Here is a 27850-nt window from a genome sequence, read left to right on the forward strand (position 1 = left end):
CAAATCCTCCTTCAGACTCTTTAGATCTCTTTTAGATTCCTTAGAGCATCTCCAACAGTGATTGCTTGTGGATTGCTTATGCTGATGTGTCAATTGTTTTTGTAATTGCTGGGTTGTATGGCTATTGCTTATTTAGCAATTGTTGGAAAAAATTGCTTAATAAGAAATCATTTTCTAAAGATGAGTTGACCAAATGTTTAATTCTTATTGGTCAATTGTTTGGTTGATTGCACCAATGTAGAGTGAATTGCTTAATTTTTAAAATTTTCATAATTGCTAATTTAGCAATTAATTTCAATTGCTGGATTGGAGATGCTCTTAGAAGCTAAATCTATATGAACAACTTCTTCTTAGTGAGAATTAACATTTACTCATTTTACTCGAATTTCTAAGTTTAAGTTTCTCTTTCTTTATTCTTAAATCACAATTTCTCTTGAGTTAAGTCTTCCTAGCACCTTTTTTACTTCTCTAACACTTTTTTCTTAATTCGATTCTACGGAAGGAGTGTTTCTTAGTTTCACTTAAAATTTAGTCATCTGTGTAGTGAAGTTCGCATCTATATTAACTCAAAAGAATATTTTTTAAGTTAATACATATCGGCCGTCTGATTATAAACGAAGTCCATCCGGTCCCTGTCTAAAATATAGAGGGACTTTAATATTATTGCGGATTTAATTTGCACAAATCTTAAAGCTGATCGTACGATCCATATACATTAACTCAAAAGATTCCTTTTTGAGTTAACGCAGAGGATACGAATTCTGTGTAGTGCCGGTAGCCAACAAAATTATCAAAAAAAAAATAAGGGCAAGAGCAAAGCTGCTTTTATTGAACTCCTTGTGTGGGAATTATATATATATAGTTCATGTGTGCCCCTAAACATATTCATTGCAACCCTTTCGTCTGTATCATTTGATGCCAACATTTAATTTAATTAAAAGGATAATTGAACCTCAAAACCTCATGCTCATTGGTTAATAAAAAGGAACAACTTGGTGAAAAAAGAAAGGTAATTTGTGACTTCCCTTCATGAAAAGAGAGAAGGATGGATATGAGGTGTGTTTTTTTTTTTGTAAATTGCACAAATTCACCAAGGGTATGTTTAGTTGTACTGAGAATATGCTATTTTTGGAATTAGGCTATTCAGATAGCTTTTTCGGTGTTTGGTTGGATTAAAATAGTTAGAATAGTGAGGTGTAATTTACAGGCTATTCCTAAGGGTTTTGGTAATTTACAGGTTTTTGTAAATTACAAAGAGGATGACTAAAATAACAAATTTGATGCCATCTAATTCCATTTTGACTTTAGTTGAGGTGTAACCAGTTGAATAATGGGTTGATTGCTGAGCAAAATTCTGAGTGTTATTATTATTATTATTATTTTTGGCCAATTGTATTTCTAGATTTAGTGAAAGCTTAGAGGATCAATTATATAACAATAGCAAGTTAACATCAGAAATAAAATATTTCACCTTTTTGTTATGTTAATAATTATTTTGACGGTTATTACAATTGTCAAATAAGTTTGTTGTTATCTCCTATCTCTATAGCTATAAATTTTTTTTTTTGAGAAACATCAAACAATAACAAAAGCAACAAAAAGAAAAAAAAATGACAAAAATCAAGAATAAGTAAAAAGGAGGAACAAATTCAATAGATCAAAGATTTATTATCTTGGAGCATTTAGCTTGAACAGCAACTGTACCGGTCATACCGGGACAACTTGCATCAGCACCATAGGCCTTGGCTGAGACCGGCAACTTACAAAAGCTTTTCCCGGAGCAGAGCTGAGAGAGAGAGAGAGAGAGAGTTATAACACATGCAAATGAGAAAAACAAAAGGAATGGCCAACTAGTAAAGGTGAGTTTATTTATCTCAAAAAAAAAAAAAGATTAAGCACTACCTACAAGTTTAGTGTGAGTAGGGGTTAAAAAGGGATCATTGTATAATTAAGGATTAGTTAAAGACAAAATATGCATAAATTGAGATTACTGAGATAGTATCACATAACTAAAATGCTCTAACTGCCCAATTAGGCCAATGTAACTCACTCATAATTTGACTCAATTTCAGAAAACAATATAGAAATAATTCACCTGCTCAGCTATAATCTTTGCATCAGGAGCATGACAACTACCAATTGTGAAATTTCCACAAAGGCCTCCAGGGTTTCCAAAGCTCGCAAAAACTATCTCTTCAACCACCATTTCATCTGGACACGTCAATAGTGCCTTTGGTTTTGCATCCTTTATCATAGGGTTCCGCTGCCCTGAAACAAAGGTACAGATGTTGTTGCGGTCGACTGTAGTTATACGAATGTTTTGAGGATTTCCATCATGCTCCTCGAAAAGCACAAGGAGGTTTGCCTTTGGTTTTAGCAATGCACGCGGCACATGGTATCTAAAAGAAACAACAAAACAAGAAATCAATAGTTGCTGGAGGGATGTAAAAAAGTCATGCCGTGACGATGTGACCATCTTTCGGAAAAATAGGCGCAACATGCACATCACACAAACTAGTCTGGTCACAACACTGCATGGTACATGGTCACGTGAGTCACGCGTAATCAAAACCTTTAGATCTTGATCTAATGGTGAATTTAAATAAACTACATTATGAAAAAAAAGTAGTTAAACGTGATTGGTCACATTTGGACACGACACGTGTGGTTATGGCGTGACTAACATATCGTGACCATTCATGTGCCATTACCGTCCATCTATATTTCGTCACGGCACAACACGACACATAAAAATTTGACTTGGTCACGGCATGTATTTACATCTCTATTAAGATGCACCATCAGGAGGTAAGGGGATTACCATATCATTGTTTCAGTATTATAAGAGTTAATATTGTAATGGATTGCTTAATGCACATTGATTGGTATCAAATTGGTGTGAACCCAACAGTAGGCCTCAACTGGGTTGGTACATATGTTATGTGACTTACAGTGATTGAGAAGGTTCACCGAGAGGAGAGAGGTACGAGACCCAATACCGGCCAATACACTCTCCATTGACCCATGCAAGGCCTTTTCCCATAGCACTAAGGTCAAGGGCAACAGGGTCATTTTCCTGAGGTGCATCAAAGTACCGCTGTACAAAACAGAGGAAGTACAAAGAAAATAATCATTATTCAACCAAGAACAAACAGAAGAATAGGAAACAAATTTTAAGCAAGAAAATATAATGGGATGCATGAAAAAGGTACTCAAATTGGCACAGCGCAGGTACCTAATGACGGTAAATAAGGTAGTGATGATGATTGAAACAGCCCCCAAACCAGGTATATATGTAACCTAGTATAATTGAGACAATAATATTTTATCTTCTTTTTTATGAATATGAAAGTTTCATACTTTGTACCATGTGATTGGTATCCTGCTCTTAGCCCTTGTCCACTTTACATAATTCCCCCCATTGTCTGTAAAAATTCCCTTCTTCTCTCCAAATAATCCAACCTGTTAACCGGGTCAAAAAATATATATACAAGTGAACAACATATGGCATCATGCAAAACTCGTAAAATTCTTCAACAGAGCTGACATCAAATTTGAAAAGTTTTAAGGCCTTGAATGCAAAACCGTCTGACCTCATAACCCCAGCCATTGGACGAGAGATCCATGACAGCACCACTGTCCAGACCTCGTATAGAGATTTTATGGATTCCAGCCGATCTACGCTCCAGATAACCTCCACTATCCTACATTGAAGAAATGCAAAATTATAGTAATATGTGGGTATTTAATGTAGTTGTTATGTAGAGATATTGTATATAGCTATCTTGTGTACTATATAGAGATATTGTATGTAGTAACTAGCCAAAGGTGTTGTACATGCTTTTTAATATTAATATAATTGTTACTGGACGACTAGTCGTTAATATTACAAAAAAGAAGGGAATCTGTGGGTATTTAGACAAAATGATAGATGCTATAAAAGGCTAAGCAGAGCAATCACAAAACCATTTGGTTTATAGTGAAAAATTACCGGTAATCCAACCATCAATCCGAGAAGAGAGATGTGATTGATCCCCGGTGTTAGTTGTATGGTCTTTTCAAATTCAAACATTTTTTGCATCTTGCTCCCATGACCGGTACCTGTTAAGCGTTTTCAAAAGTCTCATATATTGAGAAATGCGTGCAATAAAATACTTTTTTTGTTCAGACAGGTTATACCCTTTTAAATGTGATTTGGTCATGACTCAAAAGTGTTTTACCAATGTAAATGCCATTGACAAAGGCATGCAAAGCATGGCCAAGACTTGAGATGTGAAGAACTGCCCATTCTTCTCCTTCTAAAGTAAATCTACAATATATTAGAATCAAACATAAGTTTAGTATATTAGAAGTGAACCAATGATCATACTTCTCTTCTCCAAATCAAATAAGCAAAATAATGAGAAACATTTTCTCAGCCTCATAGTTGGAGTAAATGCTGGTTTACGTATATGTTACTGGAGAGAGAAGATTATGAGAAACTGAAGTAAAAAAAAAGTATCACTGGAAATTTCTGGTACCTGGTGGTGTACCAAACGTAATCAGTTGTATCTTTTGTCATGTTGTAGAGCTCTAAAAGCTCATTTGTGTGTAATGAAGTACGTTCAAAATTGGGTACACTCTCTTGGTACATCTGCCATTTGTTGTTAATGTATGTCTCATTCGCGGTATGGTAACTTCTCGCACTTTGCTGAGCGAATACCTATCCCACATATAACATGATTGATCTTAAGGATTAATTTAAAGTTATATACAAAAGTTATTGGATTACAGAATTCATTATTTTATTAAATTTCCAAACTAAAATAGTTTTGATAAAATTGTTGTAAATTAGGGCTCCCTATCTCAACCTTCGTCGATAGAAAAAGATTAATATGAAATTAGACAAATAAATAACCCCCTAATTGAGAAACAAGTTTGCAAAATTTTTATCAAGAACCAAACATGTGGGGAGTTCATACCCGTCGTGTATTGAAGACAACACTCTTGCAATCTGGTAGTATGCTAATGGAGTGACGTTGCAAGAAATAGTTAAATCCTCTGAAATTTACAGTAGCATCTATTTTAATATTGAGATTTGCAAGGAAGGCCACGCATGTATTATTCTCTTTGATCTCATAAATCCTGGCCTACAATACATCATGGGAACCCAGATAATCATAAGTTCAGGATCAATATATTTAAAAAAAAAACTATTTTGTAAGTTATTTTTTAAGTAGATATCTAAAAATATGAGTAGGGTTAAAATGCACCATTGTTTATTTGTTTTTGTGCCACAATCATGCCTCACATCCTTATCTCCGTTTTCAAAGTCCAAATAGTCGATCTGAATTGCTCAACATGATCTCCATATTAAAATGTACTTGGAGACCAAATTTATATTTTTTGGAAATTTTTTACTATTTTTTTAGATAGATACAAAATCACTGTTTTTCAGAAGATTCCGGACCATCCAAAAACAGTGATTTTGTACCTATCTACAAATATAGTACAATACTTTTAAAGAACATAAAATTTGGTCTCCAAGCAGATTTTAATATGGAGATCATGTTGAGTGGTTTGGATCGACTGTTTGAACTTTGAAAAACAAATATAAGAATGTGAGGCATGATTGGGAGACATAGACAATGGGGCATTTTAACCCTACTCCTAAAATATTAAGATTCTACCTCAAGATTTTCACCAAGGTTTTGTACAGAAGAAGAACCCCTGAGAAGCTCATTTCGGCACAATCTCAATGCATAGTGTAGATATCTCAAATGGCCCCAGTTGGGCTCCCTTCTTAAACCTATACATATTATGTTAATGAAAATTGACAATGTACTTTTGAATTACCAATATTTGGCATTGGTGGACCTTTTTCAAATGGCAATTATATTTATGCATAAAACATGCTCAATCAGTATATAATTTTTTACTGAAGCAGATTCAATCAGTATATTAGAACTGCTATAATCAAATCACCATTTTATTTCATACTCCTTCAATTTAGCCATATGCAAATTATGTAAAGTTAATATTTAGTAGCATAAAACTCAGTACCATATTCATCAAGTGGAGCCTCATCATAGTATTGAGTCAGCACAAAAGAAGCACCAGTTCGGCCAAAATTTGTTCCTCCATGGTACTAAAAAAGTAATTTCAAATAAAAACCTTAAGTAAACTCTTTATTACTTGATTCTTGAACTCTGATTATCAATTAGATTGTAATGTGCTTCCTTGGGGAAAATGCTTAAGCAAGTACCATATAATAGTTTGCTAGTGTGCCGCCTTTTGAGAAAAACCGTGCCACTGAGAAAGCTAGGTCATGTACAGGTCTTTGAGATGGTGCATCACCAAATACTCGAAACCTGTCATCAAATTTATTTTATTACTGGTTAGTTTATTATTGAAGTTTTAAGGAGTTTGCCAATTTTCTCTGTACACATTTCATGAGGTAATACGTACTACATATTTTGTTGTAACAGTAGAAAGGTTAATTGCTATTTCTGTTATTAGTTGAAAAGTAAATTAGTAATGTAGACCATAATCAGTTTGTTCATTTGACTATTATATCACACAGACACATATAAAAAAAAAATATGGTACAACTGTAAGTTTAGACTTTACACTTTAGAGCTATATAAATTTGAACAAATCTAATAGAGGAAGTTACCTAGCTGTCCAATTTTCAGTCCAAAGGAAGGGTTTCTTTCCACCTTTCGGGCCGTTGTATGTGTCCCCGCAATTTAATCCGTTACATGTAGGAATCTACATTGTCAAGCCATAAAAAATCAATGGCAATACAAAGGACCTTGGAAAACATCAGAGAACTTGAATTGAAAAAATAAGAGCAGAGAAAGAGAAAAAAAATGAGATCTAAATTTTATTCATTGTTTTTCATACTCGGTTACAACTTACATCGATACTTGAACTATTTATAACAGCCAGGAAGTTAAGCCATAAATTTAATATCGTTTCTTCTAAGTCACTGTTTTAAAATTGTTTTATCGACATCTAATTGCCCAGTCGGCCAATGTTTGGATAAAGTAAGACGGACAACCATGCAAACTGTAGTCGGATTAATAACAGGGCTAAATGTTTCATGATAATCAACCTCTTGCTCTTGGTTGTACTCCATGGAAACCAAACACACCTTGTAACAGTCTATACTCTATACTGACATCAGATTTTTGTTTAATTCGAAAATCCATTTGCAACCAATTACGTACTGACCTGGATAAGATGGACAACAATGCCTTTGAGAACTTAAATTCGGGCCTCATATTATCCCAATTGATTAGTCAATAGCCTCTATAATAGCCAGATAATATGTTATTCTATCCAAGGAATGAGGAGGGATCAAGTTACAACAAGTTACCACAACCATTTTCTACATTTTTAAAGTCCAAATCGTCAATCCAAACTGTTAGATGTGATCTTTACAATAAAATGTGCTTGGAGACCAAATTTTACATTTTTTGGAATTTTTTTACTATTTATTAAGATGGGTACAAAAACTAGTTAAATTCAGACCATTGAATTTTGTACCCATCTTAATAAATAGTAAAAATATTTCAAAAAATGTAAAATTTGGTCTCCAAGCACATTTTATTGTAGAGATCACATCTAACGGTTTGGATTGACGATTTGGACTTTGAAAATATAAAAAATGGTTGTCGTAACTTGTTGTAACTCAAAAATTGTTGTAACTTGATCCTTCCTCCCAAGGAATAACATATTTCAATGAAACAGAAAGCACCAACTTTTTCATATTGAATTTGACGGCTAAGCAAGTTTTCTTTTTTTGAGGGTTAGTGGCCAAAAGCCCTGCTCCTGTAGTAAACCTACTCTACCAGGTAACGCCAGACATCAAGTTTATATTCTTTAATGGTTTATGTTCATTCATGTTTTTATTTTTTTATTTTTTATGATTTATGATTTATGTCGGTAGATGTAGATGCTGAGTTTGGATTTCATTCAATCTGAATCTGAACTCATAATATCTTCTTAAATAGGACACTTCAAATTCATGGTGCTAACTTGTTAGGTCTGCATACACCAATGAAACAGTCTCTCAGGCATTTCACCAAACACCATGTGTGCACCAGATATGATACACCGAGAAACAATTGAAAGGAAAACGTAAAAGCACACCAGTTTTGCTTTGACAAGGACATCCCGATGTAGCCATACGCCAGGTCCATCGTAACCACCATTACCTTTGTATCATCTCTTGATCTGCATTATCCCTCTCTCTCTCTCTCTTCTCTGCCTAAGCGTCAAGTACAAGAGAGCGCTTCTTCGGGGCAAATATATTGACAGAGCAGTTTATGCTTCTTAAAACGCACGGGCAATAGAGTTAAAACAGCGCTGCATGAAGCAAATACTACTTTGTCAATATCTTTACCCCTTATTTGTACAAAGCTCCCTCAATAATCAGTTAATCACCAATTCACCAACAGAAATAAAGTTTTGGGCTGGATAAAATTTGGGCTGAGAAAACTGGGGCCCAAATATGCGATGAATACCAGTATGTATCATCATAATGTGAATATTTATCAGTGTAAGTTTATGTTATAACAACTAGTTTAAGAAAAGCTTACAACAGAACCAGGAGCATCTTCTTGTTTGCACAGAATCCACGGTACACCGGTTTTTAAACTAAGCGCCATTTTTGCTGCCCATTGTATATACCGTGTTCCGGCCTCTCGAAACACCGGTGCCACCGTTGTATACTCATTTTCTACCTACCTCGCAAATAGATGTAAAATAACAATAATTGAGACAAAATAAGTACAATATCATTGATAAATAAATGTGATAAAAATAGACCAAACCTGTGATAAGATAATAGGACCTCCTTGAGAGGCAAAGAGCTTCTCTTTCTTCATCATTTGTACAATCTTTGTTGCAAATCTCTTCATATAGTACTGGTAAAAGATCAAAAATGAAAACTGATCAGTCATAATTTAAGTATAGGAGCAACAAAGTAAAAAAAATAAAAATCATTGATGCGCAAAGCGACGAATGGGCAGTGTTATGTACCTTAAATGGCTCATTGTCGGTACGGAAGGTGATATTTGGTACCTCTCTAAGCCAGTATGGTAATCCTCTGAAAAAAGAAAAAAAAAAATATATATAACACAAAATAGAGTGCCTATTTGATGTGTTGGAAAAAAGGAATTCAAGAAAAATATGAGAAATAATTTTCTAGGATTCATGTTTATTGCGTTTTCAACAAATGAACTATCTTTTATTTCTTTCATTTTTCAACAAATAAAATAGCATTGGATCCAGAAAATTTTGGTACTTTCATCTATTTTCCTTCATTTTCTAGCATATCAAACAAGCTAACTGGATTTGAATCTCTATATTCACTGAAATTAAAAATCACAGTAAATTTGGTTTCTATGAAACATGAGTCCCATATTTTAACTTTGAAAACTTCTAAAATCCAAAATAGTGCTAGGTACTTCATTTTGGAATCTGTGGTAACCGCTGTTTGAAGATTGAATTTTGTGTGCTAATCTGACTATTATCTTTATATGAAATGAACTAACATTTAATCCAATTTTAGTTTTATGAAACTATGAGTTCTCAATATTTAAATTCAATTAAAAGAAAAGTGTTTAAACTTCAAACAGTCCAGAAGTTTTGAAGGTAAGTCCAAGTTTAAACAAAGTTTAAGCCATGGCTCAAGTAACAAGTTTTAACAAACAAGAATAACATAAGTCACCTTAACTTGGAGAAAGCAACTTATATGTCTATATAAAGCTTAATTTGTGTTATTTATTAAATTCAAATGATGGTATTAAATTGTATGATTAGAATGCAAATTGGCATATATACCCATGGTTCCATTCGGCTTGGATAAAGGGACCAATCCTTAGCGTTGCATACATGTTGTGTTCTTGAATTAACTTGACAAATCTCACCAAATCATACCTTCCTTCAAAATTATACTGCAATCAAGTTGAACATTGTTTCTCAAGAAAGATTACAAGCATATATAATAACTTTTTTTGGATTTAGATGCAAATGTAGCGTTACAAAGAAATTATATGATAATAGTTATGTATTACCTGGCGATGCCTAGGCTCATGAGCATTCCAAAAGACATAAGTTTGTATCACATTTAAACCCCCTTTCTTTGCATTTTTCACAAGATCAGGCCACATCTGTGCAATTAATAAATGAAAAAAAAAAGCTGAAAGAAGAAATTGTATTCAATTTTTTCTCATATGTATATAACAATTATAAACAATAGAAAAATTTAGAAGGTTCTAGTATTTCCAAGTATTTAATTAGCATTTAAAAGATGTTAATTCATGTTTGGTAAAATGTAAAACCTCTGGGGTGCTTCGCGGATAATGGATTGAACCCGAAAAAAAGAGCTGTCTCTGCCCGTTAACAATCAGTGATCGCCGATCATAGGTCACACCAGTGACATTACTACCAGTACCAGTGCCACACACAGAAATAACCATAATAAAAAATATTAAGAAAACTAAAATTGAAGTCTGAGACTGAGACTCCATAGGTACACTGTACACTGTACCAATTGAATTGTTCTTCCTGGCTTTTGATGCCTGTACCAGTATAAAAAAAAAATGCACTAAAATCAGAATTCAATATCCTTTCCAGGATAACAAATGGCATATAATAAAATGTATCACTAAATTTTGAAGAAGAAGAAAAAGGAGGATAGAATGCTTTTGTGCTGATGTAACTACTTTCAAAAGGAGTTGTTTTGTCGCCTGAAACTGGTGCTTGTACACCAAGGATCTATCATTTCTAAAATCTCCTTTGATTAATAAAGGTGTTCCAAGACCACGTTCAGGCAAGTCATTCTCTCATTAATTATTTATAGGAAGTTATCTGAAGGAATTAATCTGTAGTCATTTCTTGGGATATATAATTATATAAATACACGAAGAGATAGGGGGGAATACCTAAATGTAGCATTTGCTTAAGGAGGCCAATTGCTTCTTTTAATAGGCTATTGCATGAATAACCGTAAATATTTGTGGAATAAGTGACAATGCTCCTCTCTGGGATAATGTTAAAACTCAAGTATAAAAGTTATAAAACCTAACATAAATTTTCACAGAATTTTTTATCTCAAACAATCGAAGTCGTCATAGTTATAAAATAAAATTGAGAAGGGTTCAAATGCCTTACGTTTTTCATGTCTCATTGTGTTTCATATATTTTATCTTCATTTTCAAATCTAAATAGTCTATCCGAAGTTCCTTAGATATCTTCTTAGTGCTTCACACCTTGAGGATCTTTATCATTTCTAGTTTTATTAGCTTTGTATAAACTCTTACGTTTCTAATAAAACAGGTGGCTTGCCACTTTTATTAAAAGAAAAAAATCTTTCATACCTTGATGAACACATATATATATATATATTGAGCCGTTTTCAACCTGCCCCTCTAGAATTAAATTAATTTGTAGCCCTTAATTCTGTCGTGGAAGATAAGGTAGCTTTTCAGGTTGCCAAAGGCCATTTCTATATTTTCTCTCTCTTATTTCATTTCAACTAAGATATTACCCACAAACCTAATAAAGTAATCAACAAAGGAAGGATACAATACAATATAACAAAAAAAATATATATATATTTTTGAAAAATTGCCATGTGGAAGTGATGCGGCGTTTGACAAAGGGCATTCTATCTTATTGTTGACTTATCTTGAGATGTAACTTGTAAGAACTAAGAACAAAAATTAAAAAAATCACACAACCATACAAAAACACACACGAGGGAAACAGTTTGTGCATTGTAGATTAAAATAACTCATGGATAGCTTATGTCAGTGATTAATCACAAAAGAAAAGGAAAAAAAATGAGCATAACATTTGAAGATCTTAAATTCTTTAACAAAATAAAATAAAATTAAGGAGACTTTTTTTGCTTGTCGTGTCGGTACTAATTAACTACTTGGATTAAAATTTCTCTAAGTTAATATCAAGGACAGGAGTAGGTATTATCCTTTAACTTTTTAATCTTTACAAAAAATATAACTATTAATTTTCTAATAAAAAAATTATATATTTATCAAATCCTTCAATCTCAATTTTCTGGTTCTGCTCTGAATTAGATCATTCATAAATAAAAAAAAGGTGTAAAACAGCCAAAAATTTTATATATACCCTTTCAAAAAAAAAAAAAAAAAAAAAACCAAACCACCTCCAAAATGGAAGAATTCTACATCTATCCGGACCGCTAAGCCAATTTACGGCACATATATGGGGGGCCGCAGATTGGCTTAGAGGTCACTCAAAACTGTAATATATTTAATATTACAGTGTATTTTTTGGACTTTTGAGGGGCCGCAAAATCAATCTGTGGCCCCCCATAAATAAGCCGCATATTGGTTTAGCGGCCCGGATAAATGTAAAATTCTCCTATTTTGGAGATGTTTTGGTTTTTTTTTTTATGCTATTAATAAAAATTTCGGGTAAAACAGTATTGAGGTCATTTTCAATTGACGAAATCAATTGCAACACAGTAGAGAGGTGTATACATAAGACTAAGCTAAAGCATATCCATGTGAAAAGCATTATCCAATCACCTTTACTTGAGTGAAAAATAAACAAACAAAATGCCAAAGAACGTCAAGTAGTGAGATTAATTTTTTCATCTAATTAAATGTATCCTTGGAGACATGAACTCATTGATTTAATTTAGTTAACTATCGAATTGTTCTGAAAATTCATCCCAAATAGAAGTGACGTGGCACATGATCTATGAGCTTGATCCTAATATCGTTGACTTAATTATCTTGAGAGAGAAAAACAGTGGGGGGCATTTGTGAATTCAAACACAATAAACCACGTGCATAGGTACATGTAGATTAACATATTAACACATGGATAGTTTATGGCAGTTCTTAATTACAAATTAAGACAAAAATTAAGCGTAAAATTTGAAGATTGTAAGGTGATGTTTGACTGCTACTTAAATTTAAATTTAGTTAGGGAGGATTTATAAATTCAGTAGTTTTGTAGTTTTGTTTTATATCTTGTCTGACAGTTTAAGTCATGATTTATAAAAATTAATCTATCTAAAAAGTATGATGTTGAAAAATGAATATATGTCTGTTATAATAAATTCTGTATCAATGGAGTAAGTGTGAAGTAAAATAATTAATCAGAAGAAGTTTAATTTACTGAGCCATTACTCGATGTTATTCTTCTTAATTTACTCTTTCTTGACAACTTAATTAAATGTGAACTAAAAAAAATATTCCACTTCTTACTTCATAATTAAATATGAGAAATAAATTTGTTGTTATTCCCAGAAAATATCAGGGACCTGTTATTCTGAACCTAGCTGTTCATCTTTGTTGACATTTATATATGAAAAACCTTTTTTTTTTTTTTAAAGAATTTGCGTATGATAAAGTTTGAACGATTGAGATCGGAATCACAGGTTCTTACTATCCTTGAGAATAACAACATATTCATTTCCTCAGATATGACCTAAGTTTCTAACAAAGAATTACAATTTTTTGAAAGAAACAAAGAATTAAAAATAAGGAGACCTTTCATAAATAAAAAAGGCTTTAGACCATTTTTAGTTGATGAAATCAATTGCAATTTTGAACTAAGCAAATCTCTAATAACTGATTTTGTAGGTCGTTCAAGTTTAATGTTTTAATATATGGATTTGGCTAATATGCTATGGGTTGCATAGAGGCCTCCCATGCTACGGCTCAATGTTCGACTTTTCAAAATCCTAACGGTCGATTCGAACCGTTCATCTTGTTCTCTATATTAATATGTGCTTGGAGATCAAATTTTACATTTTTTGGAAATTTTTTACTATTTTTTTAGATTTATTGAATATCACTGTTTTTTATGGTCCAGATTTGTCTGAAAAACAGCGATTTTCAATAAATCTAAAAAAATAGTAAAAAATTTCCAAAAAATGTAAAATTTGATCTCCAAACACATATTAATATGGAGAACAAGATGAATGGTTCGGATCGACCGTTTGAATTTTGAAAAGTTGAATATTAAGCTGTAGCATGGGAGGCCTCTATGCAACCCATAGCACCGTAGCCAAGTCCTTTAATATATCTAAGACTGAGCTAAAAGCATATCTGGTCGAAGGCATATATTTGTGAAATAATTTAACTTTTAATATACCTAAGACTGAGCTAAAAGCATATCTAGTCGAAGGCATATATTTGTGAAAAGCATTATCCAATCTCTACGATTAGACAATCTTTTGTCTATAATAATATTAAAAAAGAAGAGAGAGAAATAGAAAGAGTATCAACAAATTTTTTATAAGTAGAAAAACCAGTAAAAATTCTACATTTGAATTAGTTCCCACAAACCAGTTTTTTTTTTTTTTTTTTTCAAGTAGTGAGGGTTTTGACGAAAAAAAAAAAAATTATTGGTTTTCATCTACTAGATTAATAGTATTGATGCTAAGATGCTGATATCTACTAGTTCATTCGGATTTCAAATTTATAATTTGTTACACAGACATTAGATTAAGACTGATTCCTAAATATATTTATTAGTTTTTTGTTTGTTAGACTTTCTACAATGATGACTTGTAATTAGGTCATTTTAAATGAGCTATGATTTGTCTTGTGATGTATGGAATAGATGTTGATCCCTTCCAAAATATCTTCATATAATTAAGTCACTATATGAACTTGTTCGGCAACACCGATTAAGAAAGAAATGATTAAAAACTTAATCTTCAATTCTTCACTAATGATTTTTAGTACAGGAATGATGCAAAATACCGAATTACCCTTGGTATTTCTTTTAAGAGGGAATTTCACATATACCCCACAAAAACTTCAAAATTACGTATTTTTCCATTTTATTATCTTTTATATTAAAACTCATTCTAAATTTATAAAATACTCATTTTACCCTTTATTAAAAGCATAAACGCCCATCAGACTCAAATTTGAATCCGAATGATTCCTCTACTTTTAATACTTTTAGAGGGGGGAATACGTAATTTTGAAGGTTTTTAGGGGTATATGTGAAATTCCCCCTTCTTTTAATACTAGTTAACATGTTACCTGCACAACAACAAACTAGTCAAACTAAAACATTCGTTTTCCTAAAATGTGTTTATTTTACAAAAAAAAAAAAATCAATAAAAGCAATTCAAATAAGCTGAAATGATCATACAAAAACCAACCTAGATGTGACGACGTGTGACAAAAAAGTTTTATTTTTGTTTATCACCAACTAACCTTAGAAAAGAAAACTTCTCAAATTGATCTTTAAGATTTATGTTAAATAAAAAATCAAGATTATATGCATTCTCTGTCTATTAGATATGTAGTAGTTTAAATATGAATTAATTAAAAAAATAATTGCACATCAGATCTTTCTAAACTTGTAACAGAGAATGATATCTATATATAATTTTAATGATATGCACTAACATTCAGTTCTATTTCAACCCAGATGTAGTTTACAATAGTTGATAATTATTATAAAGGATTTTTATCCATCTATGATGCTATTAATTATATGCATTATTGTCAATTAGATATGCAGTAGATTAAATGTAAATCAATTTAATATCTATAATTTTTTTAATGATAGATGCTAACATTTAATTCTATCAACCCAGTTGTAGTTTACAATAATTGGTTGTTATTTTAAAGCTTTTTATCCCATCTACGTAAGATGCTATTAATTAATAATTAAAAGCTTCAGATTGGATGAGGATCAAACTTCAAAGGCATAGTCAAGGGCCTCCAGATCATATCAGAGTTGGTTTTACAGATTTGCAAACCTTTGAATTTTTTTTTATTTCTAGAAAATATAAAATCACATGTTAGGAAACATATTAATTTCTTTTGTTTTTCTCAAAAATGGTAAGAGTTGAACCAAAGTTTTGATTTATATAGTCGCAAAATTTTGGTTTGGTCATTCCTTAGTCACACTATTACATGAATGACGATCTGAAAATTTAAAAGTAGGAGCGATATAAGGAGGGGGAGCAAATTTTTACCACACCATAGAATGAGCTCTCAACCGAGCCAAAATAATGTTGGTGCTTATTTAAATTAGCAAGGGTCCGTTTTAAAAGAATGATGCAGATCTCATTCTGCACAGTAGGGTATCACGTTAAATCTGAATTCGACAGAGTGGAAGGGGTGACCGAATAAAAAATTCACCTCTTTTTTCTCTCCAAAATTTCAGATTTGGGGGGAGGGAATGATCGAATAAAAATTATGGTCTCCCTGTTTCAAAGTTTCAGTGACCTTTTTTTTTTTTTCAAAATTTTGTGTTATCCTTGATTTGTATGTGTAATTGAGGGGTAACCAAATCAAAATTTCGGTCATTTCATGCTTAGACTGAAATTTTGGTTTGGTCCTTGTTATTTTTGAAGAAAAAAAAATCATCAATCTATTTTCTGATAAATTGATTTTTTATTTTCCAAAAATGAAAAAATCAACCTTTTTCATAATAAGTGAGCATATTCAAAATATATTCTTTGTATGACAACGCATGCATGCTTGCCACCTTTACCTAACAAGCTGGCTTATCTCTTTTTGACCTTGAATAAATTAACATATTTTATTTTATGATGAGACATTTCAAAATTCTTTGACTTTTAATTGTATGGTAATGCTCAATTTTAATTTTCCTTTTAGTTAAGGTACGGGATTGGCAAATAACATAAAAGAACATCCTCCACAATTAAAATCTCTCTCTACATTATTATTTCTTATTATTTAGCAGATTTATTTCATATTTAAATTAAACTATTTTCAAAAGATGTAATTATATATTACATGAATTTCTATATAAATGCGCTTACTGATTGTATAAATATTTGTGCGAGTTTATACACATGATAATACAAGCTTAGACATCGAAAAATTTAAATATAGGTACTAAATAAATCAAGTTTAAACACTGAACTGTTAAATATAAACAAATGACTGTGTATGTTAAATACTAGATAGTTAATTAAGTTTATGCATCGAGCAATTTTAATATATTTTTTTTGTAAAAAATAAATAATTTTAAATACTAGGTATTTCAAGATAAATTGCTTATTTTCTCCACTAAAAATAAATACATTTTCTTGTTTACTTTTTTTTTTTTAATTAAATTTTTTAAACTTTTATTTGAGCTTGTTATTGATATTTTAATTTAAGATGAAAGAACTAATTTATTATTCTTTTCGAACAAATGCTTTTTTACTACCCAACTATCATTAATATTCTTTTGTATTACTATTAATTAAATGTTGAATATTAATATACAAGTTTAGTTAAGAATACTCTGTCTCTGTATACTTTCCTTTGAAAAGTATATGAGATTAAGTTAACACCCAAAAGTTACTGTACTCTTTTATCTCTCGTCCTTCATATTTGTCGTTCACCGTTTTTGCTATAATTAATTAATAAAAATAATGGACTCCGCATTAATTAATTGTCTAGAATCGAAAATGTCGCAACCACGCGATACGGGGAAGGGGCGACATGGGGGCGGTAGAGGAAGTCCGGATCCTCCGATGTAACTTAAATTTTATGTTTAAATCTAGACTGTTCGATCATAACTCACATTAATCTGGACCTTCTAATATGCAGTGCAAAACAGATCTGATGGTCCTGATCTAAACTCAAAATTTGAGTTACTTTAGGTAATATGAATTTTGGCTGAAGATGATAAATACGAAAAACATTTTACACACATTTAAATTTTAAAAGAAAAACTGGTTGACCGCTGTGGCAGTGCGTTTCTTCTTTTCCCTCCTAAACTATAACTATAAATATAAACATAACCTGATTTTTAGTTACAAACCCAACAGAAACCAATAAAAGACTAAAAAGAGCGAAGCAAAATTCGTTTTCTCCGTTTCATACAAACAATGGCAGCAGAGGATGCGATCGCAGCACCGGGCAGAGACAGAGGAGAGAGGGAAAAGGCGGGGTCGCCAGGGAAGAGGAGAAACAAGCTCGATGTGTTTAACGCGGTTCTCACTCATTTCTCTTCCTCCGACTCTGTCACCGTCTCGCCTCAGTTCGAGGATTCTCTCTGGGCCCACTTCAACCGCCTCCCTGCCAGGTGTTTTTTTCATTTTACTTGAATGATCACCATATGGCAAAGATTTTTAAGTTTAGGATGATTTGGTGTTTTTAAGTTCAATCCCTTTGAATCTGACAATAAAATTTAAATTAGAGCTTAATTCCTTTCTCTCTATCTAGATGTCAAAGAGAGAAGTAAAAAATGAAGATTAAAAATCATGCCTATAACATGTTTGTTGAAATGCCTTTAGTTATGCAATGGATTTTACCGTGGAGAGACCTGAAGATGCATTGACACACATACAGTTGCTTGATGCAGCACGAGATCCTGCTAATCGCCCGACCTTCTCTGTACGAGTGGATCAGGTATGAACTACATACCTTTATACTTTTAACCACCAAATGTATGAAGCACTGTTTAATTTTGTTTTTTTTCCTTTTATAATTGTTGTGTAACTAAATTAGTAACCATCAGAATGTATGGAGCACTATTTATTTTACGTTTTTCTTTTATATTGGTTTGTACATAACAACAATAAACTGTCAAAAAACATGAAGCATTATTTTATTTTACAAATTTCTTTATATCTAAATTAATAACAGGGATCATTAGTAAATTGCTTTAATCAACTATTGTCAAAGAAATTAATTTCTTTTGAGAGAAGAAGTATGCTTTTCAAAGAATAAATTATTATCAGCATGTGCCTCAAACTTTTCTTCTTTTTATAAATTTTTTCTCAACTTTTCTATTCACAATTTGAAGTTGACTTTACATCAATTTCCTTCCCTCAAAATATGTCAACTGTTGTAGCACATCTCAAACTTTGAAGTTGTGAACTTTGTTTTACATGTCAACTTCCTTATTGTTTAATATTTTAATTATATTGAACCCATTTTCTAATCTACAGAACTTCTAAAATCTCAAAACAATAGTATGAACGGGTAGTGTATATTATGTTAATTTTTAATTATAAAATACTGACATGTTTGTCTGCATTATCACTCTTTAGGTGCCTAGAGTGATCGATGGCAACACACCTAAATATGAGCAGAAGTATGACTTCCTTCACTTGTTTATGATTTATGTTTGTCCTAATTTAAGAATCTTTTAATATGTATTTATTTGAAAATTTCGACATGTTTCATACTCATACATCCTTTGGTTCCAGTGTAAATCTTGAAGGGCCTGAATTGAAGAATGAAGAAGATACAGTTCATCCAAGGTAATACTTTTCTTTTTTGTTAAAACAAGTTACCTTTTTATAGCTCCTAGATAAGTTCTTTCCAAAAAGATGTAAAAGAAAAATGAAGACCAAAATAATATTTTTTTTGATGTTAGTTGTAATACATTTCAGGCTGATGTATGAGATAGTCTTTTCAGTAGATGACAAACCAAAGGTTCTTAGTCAGGTAGAATCCCCATCTGCCTTTTATTTCCTCAATTCATCATCAAATAAATGATCAAGCCCTAAATGTGCAATTGAACCAAAAAAAAACAAGAGAAAAAAAAAAATGCAATTAAGAAAATGTTTGTTTATCATCAGTCAAACTCACTTTATTTTAGTACTAATTAGTTAAAAGTACTTTGGTACAATGCTTGACAGCTGACATCTGTTCTTGGTGATCTCGGACTAAACATACAAGAAGCTCATGCTTACTCAACAAATGATGGCCTCGCTTTAATTGTTTTTGCTGCAATCGGATGGCTGGATGAGGTATGTTTTTCTACTAATCTTTTAGAATCTTATCCTGTTTTAGGGGCGGATCCAGGTACAGCCCAGGGAGTGGTTAGCCACCCCCATGATTTCAATTTTTTTAATTATGTATATTGAAATATAATTGAATTTTCATTTTTCTTGATGTTTTTATATAGTTCAGCACCCCTCATGAAATGCTAAATGTGTGCTCGTAGCCTAGTGGTTCGAATTCATTTAGTGGTTGTGGAGACTTGGGTTCAAATTCCAGTGACCACACATTACGTATTTTCACATATAATGCATTTTACGTTTCAGCCCCCCTTATCTAAATTTTCTAATTCTGCCCGTCCTGTTTACTTCAGTTTTCTTAATACAAGCTTAATTCTTTGTGAAATACTCTTAGGAAGTTGACCACCTGAAACAAGCACTGAACAACAAAATTGGAAGGATTAAGGTAATCTCTCTCTAGTATTTGTTTTCTTTTTCAATTCTGTACCTGACTAATATGGCCCATTGGTCTCCTTCTATCTGTCTAAGAGATAATATTTACACACTTACTCATTTTCTTTTGCCAAAGGAGCCTGAGTTGAAAGATGCAGACCAGGTACTGACTTCACCACATGTAAAAATACCGACCGATGAGACTTCCGTATGGGAAATCAACTATGACCTCCTTAGCTTCGGTGATATAGTCGCTTCTGGATCATCTGGCGACCTGTAAGTACCTTATATGAGTAGTATTTGACTGATTTGCACAAATGCTGGTTCGGTACATACATGTAGGGGTGTTCATTGGGTTGGTTCGGTTAAAACTGAATTAAAATAGTCAAGCCAAAATTTTATTTGGTTTTCAAAAATAGAACCGAGCCAACCGAATTAAACTTGTCAACTGAATAACAACTAACCAAAATAACCCAAGTAAATTTTGCTTTCTTCGGTTGAACTGAAATAAAAGATTATATTTTAAAAGGTCAAAACTCAATATATACACAAATACCTTTGAAATCAACTCTAAAATCTATCGGATTGGCTTCAAACGACGAATCCAAACCGTTGAAATCCATCTACCTTACGAGTGATGTGTCTACATGCGAAAATTTTAAATTTTTGAATTAGTTTAGTATAAAGTCAAGTGGTCAAAATGAGAAGGTTTATAAATTAATTTTAATGCATTCATTTTTTGAATATTTTTTGACCACTTGACTCTATTCAAAATTAGTTCAAATTTTTTATTTTTTTGCATGTAGACGCATCACTCGTAAACTAGATGGATTTCAACAGTTTGGATTCGTCGTTTGAATCCAATCCTATGGGTTTTAGAGTTGATTTCACAAAGGGGCTTGGTGAACTTAAGAACACCCTAGTTGTACTCTATATATATTAGTTGCCATTACACACAAATACCAAAATTTTTCTTCATTTTAGTCGAAAAACCGAAGCATGGATTTGAACCATATGGAGTTTGGTCGGTTCAGTCTTTTCGGTTTTGAAAAATATAAACCAAACCAAATATAAAAACCAAATTCAACCGAACCAATCCATTTAAACTGAAAAACCGAGCCATTTAATCTGAACTTTTTCGGTTCGGTTGAAAACCAAATAAACTGGATCCAATGAACAACCCTACATACATGCTTCCAGGCCCTAACAAATGAATAAATTTTGCAATATAAAAACTTCACACCTCAAAGAAAAGAGGTCGGTAAAAGGAGAGAGAAAAACAAAGTTATTGTACTTGAATGGTTTTGGTATCAACTTTAACCTGCATCCTTAGATCCTCATGAGAACACATATAGAGGCAATAGACAATTAGAAAACCTTAAATACTGAAAATAAAGATATGACATGAATATGTTCCATTGGCCTTTATCAGTAAATTTATACATGTCGTCACACCAGATAAAACTAGTTGAATAGTTCTCAAGTATGAAATTCCACTCATACCAAGTATGCCAACTGCAATTAAGAAAAATAACTTGATTTCTTTCCATTTAAGTTTCTAATACAATTTTAGGTGAGTTTAAAATTTTGTTTATTTTAATGCAGGTATAAGGGTTCATATTGTAGCCAAGAAGTGGCAATTAAAGTACTAAAAGTTGAGGGAGTAAATGCTAATGCTTTGCGAGAATTTGCTCATGAGGTTTACATTATGAGGTCTGCTAAAATTAGAGATGATATTAAAGTGTCCTCTTTTCTAATTGGCCCCTGGATGTTTTCTTTTCTGACATTATGCTACTATTGGTAGGAAAATTCGGCATAAAAATGTTGTGCAGTTTATTGGTGCATGCACGAGACCTATGCTTTGCATAGTGACAGGTATGAGGAAATTTTCATTTGAAATCACATATTCTTACAAAATGCTTTGCATGTTTCTATTATTCAACAATCAACATGACAAATCTCTCTCCTTTATTATGTGCAGAGTTCATGTCAGGAGGCAGCATATATGACTACTTGCACAAAGAGAAAGATTTTTTCAAAATGCCTGCACTTCTACAAGTTGCAATTGATGTATCCAAGGGAATGAATTATTTACACCAAAATAATATTATTCACCGTGATTTGAAAGCAGCCAATATCCTCATGGATGAAAATAATGTAAGTTTTCTTATAATTTATTTTTCTTTTCCAGCTTGAGTTTTCAAGTTTTAGATAATTTGTTTATATTCTATTTTCCTTCAAGTACGTAATACTAGTTCCATAAAATGAGATCCAGACCCCCAATTTATCATCAATTGACCCTCTATTGCACATTTTTGCACCAATTAGCTCCTAATGTCTACTGTTGTATATGAATAGGCTGTTAAAGTAGGTGATTTTGGAGTTTCCCGTGTGAAATCCCAATCCGGTGTTATGACTGCCGAAACCGGCACGTACCGTTACATGGCTCCGGAGGTACTTCGCATTTAATTGTTTACCCTTGTGCTAATATTATTATTATTATTATTATTATTATTATTATTATTATTATTATTATTATTATTATTTTATCATCTTTCATTTCATTTAATAAAATAAGAGCCTCAATTTAACTACCTATAATTTATAACAAATGTGAACTTAACCTAATCAGCTTCAATGTTATCAATTGTAGGTGATTGAGCACAAAATTTATGATCACAAGGCTGACGTATTTAGCTTTGGAATTTTACTGTGGGAGCTTCTCACCGGGAAGGTAAAAAAAATGCCTCCATCTTATCAACGCACTGAGACTGCTTATTTATGCATGTATATGCTAATATAATTTTTCTATGTTGTCGTATCAGATCCCGTATGATGACATGACACCAGTACAAGCAGCAGTTGGTGTAGTTCAGAAGGTGTGTATCCCTAGATCTGTATATCCTTTGTGCATATTCACAAGTATTTGAGACTAAAATACTATAATATCAATTCACTGATTTTTTTTTTTTTTGGTAATCAGGGTTTACGACCAACAATCCCAAAAGAAACAAATTCAAAGTTAGTGGAACTAATTGAGAACTGTTGGCAACAAGATCCAAGTCTACGGCCTGATTTCTCACAAATTTTAGAAGATTTACATGCTATCACTAAAGAGGTACTTATATTTACTTCAAGTGCTTAACTATTTATAGAATTGTATCTAGTTATTTATACCATTTCTATTTTTCTGAGACAATTGGTCCTCTCAGTTCAAAAATCAATGAAAATAAGAACTGAACTGCATGAGTTTTGCAAATTTGCAATTTGGTCAAGTAATTCATATAAATGTTTGATTTTTTGTGTATAGGAACTGAACTCATATTAATTAAAAAAAGTTTATATGAAAATAGGTTAATTCAGATGAGCGGAAGATAAAATCTCCTGGAAAATTCTTTTCTTTCAGGCGAAATAGGAATTAGTGATGATTCTGCTATTATCTCATCAATGCCTCACAGTTTGTAAGTGACTATAGAAAGTAATATTTTTTGTACCATAAGAAGTCAGCCTTTTGGAATTATAAACAGGCCGTAATCAGCACTCAAGGTTGCATTTGTAAAGTTGTGAGTTTGAGGTTTTGTGTTAGTATTTTAATTCGTTGTGAATGTACAGCTGCTCCTTTTATTTCAGTTTTTTTTCACTAATTAAGTCGATGTTATTCTTTTGCCCTTTTTATGTGTCATATATTATATATGAGGATCTGTTTTAATAGATTTGCCTATAATTTGAGAAATGTAAAGTGCATCAACAAAACAATATTACTTTTAACCTTAGTTTTAAGGTTGTGCTTTAGAAGAGGTGAAATATCTCTTGTTAAAGAAAAGGAAAAGGAAAGGGAGTGGAGGTGAAAGACCAGTAGACTGGACCTGACCGAGGTCGTTTACCTATTCCAGAAGAGGAAAATCGAAGAGAAAGTGAAGAGAAGCGGAGGGGAGAGGGGGAACTCTACAAATTCTTTCAAATTTGTCACCTCCAAATTAGAATGTAGACAGAGTAAACCGGCCTCTAATCTCTTCCTTCCCTTCCCATTCATTCCCTCTACCCTTACATTTTATGGAGCACAGCCTAAGTTACTGTCAAAATTAAGTATTCACAATATATCTTCACCTGAATATACAAGACATTATACCCAATTTCTGCTTATTTCATTGGGGGCACCTGTTAATGGAGTATTGAACTTGTGATTATTTCTAGTAGCAAGAGCTTTAGTGGAAACAGTCTATCCCTAGGAAAGGAATTTTTTTTTTATTATTTTGAGGAAAATATCTGTTGTTTATTCAAGTGTTTGTCCTCTTAATTATATATCTATTAAATAAAAATATACAACAATTAAACTTTACTAGATAACAGTTATTCTTTTTTTTTTTTATTATACTGAGAGATAATTATAGTTAACATAGAGTGAAGCTATGGTGCTTTATGAAGTAAAAGTTATTTATAGGCAATTTGAACCGCTTAATATGATCTCTACATGTCAATGTGACAATTTCCTTGGAGATCAAATTTTACGTTTTTTTCTGAACTTTTTAACTATTTTTATTTCTAGATTTAGACATATGTGAATGAATATATAAAACAATTTAAAAATATTGAGTATAATTGACCGAGCTAGAAGATTTTATTCATAACTAATTAAAATGATGCAATGTTGGTGAGATGATATATGGTAAGATATTAATTTGGTGGAATTTAAATCTTTTGTATGGCCATATAGTACTCCATAAAAAAAATCTTCTTCGAAAAGCTGTAAAATCTTTTTATTGAGATAAAAATAGAAGTTAAACCAGCTGACTAACTACAATTGAAACGGATAGTTCATAATCCTTCTTTTAACTTGGCACGGATCTCAAAGCACGAAAAATACTGCCCCTGCGCTATCCCGAATAGACCAGCTGAGAGTAAATCTGAGTCGTCTGTTTCAATTGTCTAGAGTCAGGTACCTGGGAGGATACGAATCCGAGTATACGGGGTTACGGGCTTCCAGTCTCTATTCTCACTTCCACTTCCACTTCCGATCTGTATCCTCTACAGTTCTCACTTTACGGGTTGAGATTAAATCTCGGATGCTTTGAGATTCGGACTAACGCAGGGACAGTATTATTGAACTTTTAGATTTGTGCCAAATTTAAAATAACGGTCCAGATCCACTAAAGATTCCCAAAACCTTTTGTGGGTAATAGAGAGGATGTGAATTCCTTCCACCTCCCCTCACGGAGAACTTTCTTAACGGGTAAAAAAGCAAGCGTAATGCTAGCCTCTCTCCCGAGCGCAAGACCACACCTAACGGCGCCACGCTGCGCCGTCAGTCGACCCGGCGGAGGCGTCAAGAGCGCAAGGCGCTTACTCAACTCACTCGACGCCGCACCTAACGGAGCCGCTGCGGAGGCGTTGGTAAAGAAGTTCGTCGCCGGCTCCTCCAAGTCGACTTCTCTCGGCGCGTTATCCTTTCTCCTCTCCATTTCTTCCCCCTTTGCAATTCCTGTGAGTAGTCGTTACAAACAGAAGCAAATGCAAATGCAAATGGAAATTTTATGATTCGAACCTTTATCATCATTGCCAGAAGATAAGATCAGTTAGAAAATTACGATTTCAACCCTTGATTGGATTTATGCACCAAAGCACGGTGTATTATATGGTGCCTAGTCTCCTTTAATAAATTTGTTGGTTATGTTTAATGTTTCACAAATCTAGATAATTCTTTTATGCATGATAGAGATATTATATTGGAGAAATTTTGTGTATTTGATTAGAAATGTAAATGTGGTAGGTAGGAGATGATTGGAGGAGATATTTAGCAATATACCTTAATTAAGTCTATAATTAGATTCCATGTAATTGTAATAAAATACACAAAATCAATACAAGATTCTCTCTTTCCAAACCTATTACCCAGGATTGAATGCAATTTACTACATCTTGTGAAGGTTTATTCAAGGATGAGCAAGACCAATTGGTTTAACTGGAACTCGAAAACAACTGCTTCGATTGTGACACTTCTTGAGCTTCAGAATGAGTCTATCCAAGCTGAAATGCTAATCACTGATTCAATTTCAAGGCTTAAATCATCCTCAAAGGATCTCTCTATCTTCTACTCTAACCTTATAGAGTCTCTCTGTCATCACGGCCTAACACAACAAGCCGTTGAGGTATACACCAAATTACAATTAATACCCTTGTCAGGCCGAAGAAATTTTGAACTTGCAATTAAATCTCTTTGCTTAATGGGTAACCCCACTGAAGCTGAATCAAAGTTGAAGGAGATGATTTTGTTGGGTTACCATCCTTCTCGATTTGAGTTTGCGTCGGTTGCACAAAGCTACGGTAAGTTGGGATCTTTTTCAGAGGTTAAACGGGTTATCGGGTTGATGGAGGAATCCGGGTTGGAAATTGATACTGTTTGTGCAAATGTGGTTCTCTCTTGCTATGCGGATCACGAAGAATTGGCACAAATGGCTGAATGGCTTAGAAGGATGAGAGAGTTATGCATCGGTTTTTCTCTACGGACATATAACACTAGCCTTAATTCATGCCGTAACATTCTTCAGATAATAAATGAAATCGATAGCGAATCTCTCCCTCTTTCACTTGCAGGTTTGATAGAGAAACTAGAGAATGATTGCGCATCGTGCCAAAACGAGGCTAATGTTTTGAAAGAATTGGTTAATTCTTCAGTCTTGGCAGAAACCTTACATTGGTCAGAATCACAGATGAAATTAGATTTGCATGGATTCCGTGCTGTTTCTGCATATGTGATCTTGCTTCAGTGGATTGAAGAGATGAGATCAAGGTTTGGCATAGAGGGGACCGCTCTCCCCGGTGAAATTGAGGTGGTTTGTGGGATGGGGAAGCATAGTGTATCGGGAAAATCGACAGTTAGAAGCCTGGTTTCGAAGATCTTGTCACGAATGGATAGCCCTTTGAGATTGGATAGGAAGAATGTGGGAAGATTTGTTGGAAGAGGAAAGGCAGTTAAGGATTGGCTATCCCGGTTAGGTTGAGGAGTCCGGATCCTCTGCATTACCTCACCGTTTGAGTTTGAATCCAGATCGTCCGATCAGTGTCGAGCAGGGTGTTGTCCTGCGATTGTAATTGTACTTTAGTTCAATTAATTAAAGATAAACATATACAAATTTGTGGGAATTTAAGATACAATTTGCATTCTAGAATTCATTCCAACCTGGCCCCTGCCTACTAATTTAAGATACAATTTGCAAGAGAGAACCACATTTGCATTGTAGAATTAGTAATTCGTATCGATCATTGATTCAGTCTGTCAATGGTGGATTAATCTTACTCTTTTCAAGAACCTTTGTGCAACACCACAAATCAAATTGACAGCACGTATACAATATGCTCTTAAAAAAAATCAACTCCGTTGTTGAATTAGAAAATCTGTTTCACTCGGCTTAATCAGTTGTCACTTGCACAAGTTGCTTGAAAGTAATTGGGACAATAACTCGGAGGAGTTCCTGATGGAGAACACTAAGCCAGGATTTTGGATCTCCTAAAGTAACCCAATTTTTTAGTTTAGATCCGGACTGTCAAATTCAAATTGGGCCATCAGATTAAAGGAACTCCGTGCGCTCCACCTTGGACCGGGTTGATCCGGATTCGAATGAGATGGTCTGGATCTAAACTCAAAATTTGGGTTACTTTAGGGGACCCGGACCTGTTACGATCATCTTATTACTA

General features: G+C 33.0%; 3 protein-coding genes across 7 annotated transcripts; 2 read left to right on the forward strand and 1 right to left on the reverse strand.

Annotated features, from left to right (window-relative positions):
• Positions 1-1445: 1445 nt before the first annotated feature.
• Positions 1446-10645, reverse strand: LOC144572715 (beta-galactosidase 11-like). Of its 3 annotated transcripts, none has more exons than XR_013517792.1 (19): positions 10332-10645; positions 10065-10160; positions 9832-9944; positions 9028-9094; positions 8820-8912; positions 8586-8729; positions 6656-6750; positions 6245-6350; positions 6043-6127; positions 5670-5788; positions 4962-5129; positions 4521-4702; positions 4221-4309; positions 3992-4101; positions 3594-3704; positions 3368-3462; positions 2952-3097; positions 2096-2399; positions 1446-1786 (listed from the first exon to the last, which is right to left on the reverse strand). XR_013517792.1 is itself a non-coding variant. In XM_078322384.1 (19 exons), the coding sequence occupies exons 1-19, from the start codon at positions 10518-10520 to the stop codon at positions 1658-1660; spliced, it is 2448 nt and encodes an 815-aa protein (XP_078178510.1). In that variant the 5' UTR covers positions 10521-10645; the 3' UTR covers positions 1446-1657. The 3 variants fall into 3 exon arrangements, 2 of the variants coding, with proteins under 2 accessions (XP_078178510.1, XP_078178511.1); XM_078322384.1 differs by having other exon boundaries at positions 3361-3462; XM_078322385.1 differs by lacking the exons at positions 9028-9094; positions 10332-10645 and having other exon boundaries at positions 3361-3462; positions 10065-10157.
• A 7072-nt stretch (positions 10646-17717) lies between these two features.
• LOC144572254 (serine/threonine-protein kinase STY17-like) lies at positions 17718-23595 on the forward strand. 3 transcript variants are annotated; one of them, XM_078321736.1, is made up of 16 exons: positions 17718-18060; positions 18272-18386; positions 19031-19074; positions 19190-19243; positions 19376-19430; positions 19625-19735; positions 20121-20171; positions 20295-20434; positions 21764-21871; positions 21963-22033; positions 22140-22315; positions 22517-22612; positions 22812-22892; positions 22984-23037; positions 23142-23276; positions 23512-23595. In XM_078321736.1, the coding sequence occupies exons 1-16, from the start codon at positions 17864-17866 to the stop codon at positions 23578-23580; spliced, it is 1557 nt and encodes a 518-aa protein (XP_078177862.1). In that variant the 5' UTR covers positions 17718-17863; the 3' UTR covers positions 23581-23595. The 3 variants fall into 3 exon arrangements, with proteins under 3 accessions (XP_078177862.1, XP_078177864.1, XP_078177863.1); XM_078321738.1 differs by having other exon boundaries at positions 17721-18060; positions 23469-23595; XM_078321737.1 differs by having other exon boundaries at positions 17791-18060; positions 20298-20434.
• A 1773-nt stretch (positions 23596-25368) lies between these two features.
• Positions 25369-27259, forward strand: LOC144572838 (pentatricopeptide (PPR) repeat-containing protein). The gene is made up of 2 exons (XM_078322512.1): positions 25369-25639; positions 26083-27259. The coding sequence occupies exons 1-2, from the start codon at positions 25406-25408 to the stop codon at positions 27154-27156; spliced, it is 1308 nt and encodes a 435-aa protein (XP_078178638.1). The 5' UTR covers positions 25369-25405; the 3' UTR covers positions 27157-27259.
• The last annotated feature ends 591 nt before the right edge of the window (positions 27260-27850 follow it).

The sequence above is a fragment of the Carex rostrata genome, chromosome 20, assembly GCF_964058835.1.
Source record: "Carex rostrata chromosome 20, lpCarRost1.2, whole genome shotgun sequence".
Lineage (NCBI taxonomy): Eukaryota > Viridiplantae > Streptophyta > Magnoliopsida > Poales > Cyperaceae > Carex > Carex rostrata.

What these genes read in the sequence shown, in the direction of transcription:
- LOC144572254 (XM_078321736.1), top strand. Translation starts at nt 17,864, where the DNA reads ATGGCAGCAGAGGATGCGATCGCAGCACCGGGCAGAGACAGAGGAGAG. An exon ending in ACACCTAAATATGAGCAGAA is followed by an intron (nt 19,075 to 19,189) that starts GTATGACTTCCT and finishes CTTTGGTTCCAG; the next exon opens with TGTAAATCTTGAAGGGCCTG. An exon ending in CAGTTGGTGTAGTTCAGAAG is followed by an intron (nt 23,038 to 23,141) that starts GTGTGTATCCCT and finishes TTTGGTAATCAG; the next exon opens with GGTTTACGACCAACAATCCC.
- LOC144572838 (XM_078322512.1), top strand. Translation starts at nt 25,406, where the DNA reads ATGCTAGCCTCTCTCCCGAGCGCAAGACCACACCTAACGGCGCCACGC. An exon ending in CTTCCCCCTTTGCAATTCCT is followed by an intron (nt 25,640 to 26,082) that starts GTGAGTAGTCGT and finishes CATCTTGTGAAG; the next exon opens with GTTTATTCAAGGATGAGCAA.
- LOC144572715 (XM_078322384.1), bottom strand. Translation starts at nt 10,520, where the DNA reads ATGGAGTCTCAGTCTCAGACTTCAATTTTAGTTTTCTTAATATTTTTT. An exon ending in ACTGAAAATTGGACAGCTAG is followed by an intron (nt 6,351 to 6,655) that starts GTAACTTCCTCT and finishes ATTTGATGACAG; the next exon opens with GTTTCGAGTATTTGGTGATG. An exon ending in GGTGAACCTTCTCAATCACT is followed by an intron (nt 2,400 to 2,951) that starts GTAAGTCACATA and finishes TGTTTCTTTTAG; the next exon opens with ATACCATGTGCCGCGTGCAT.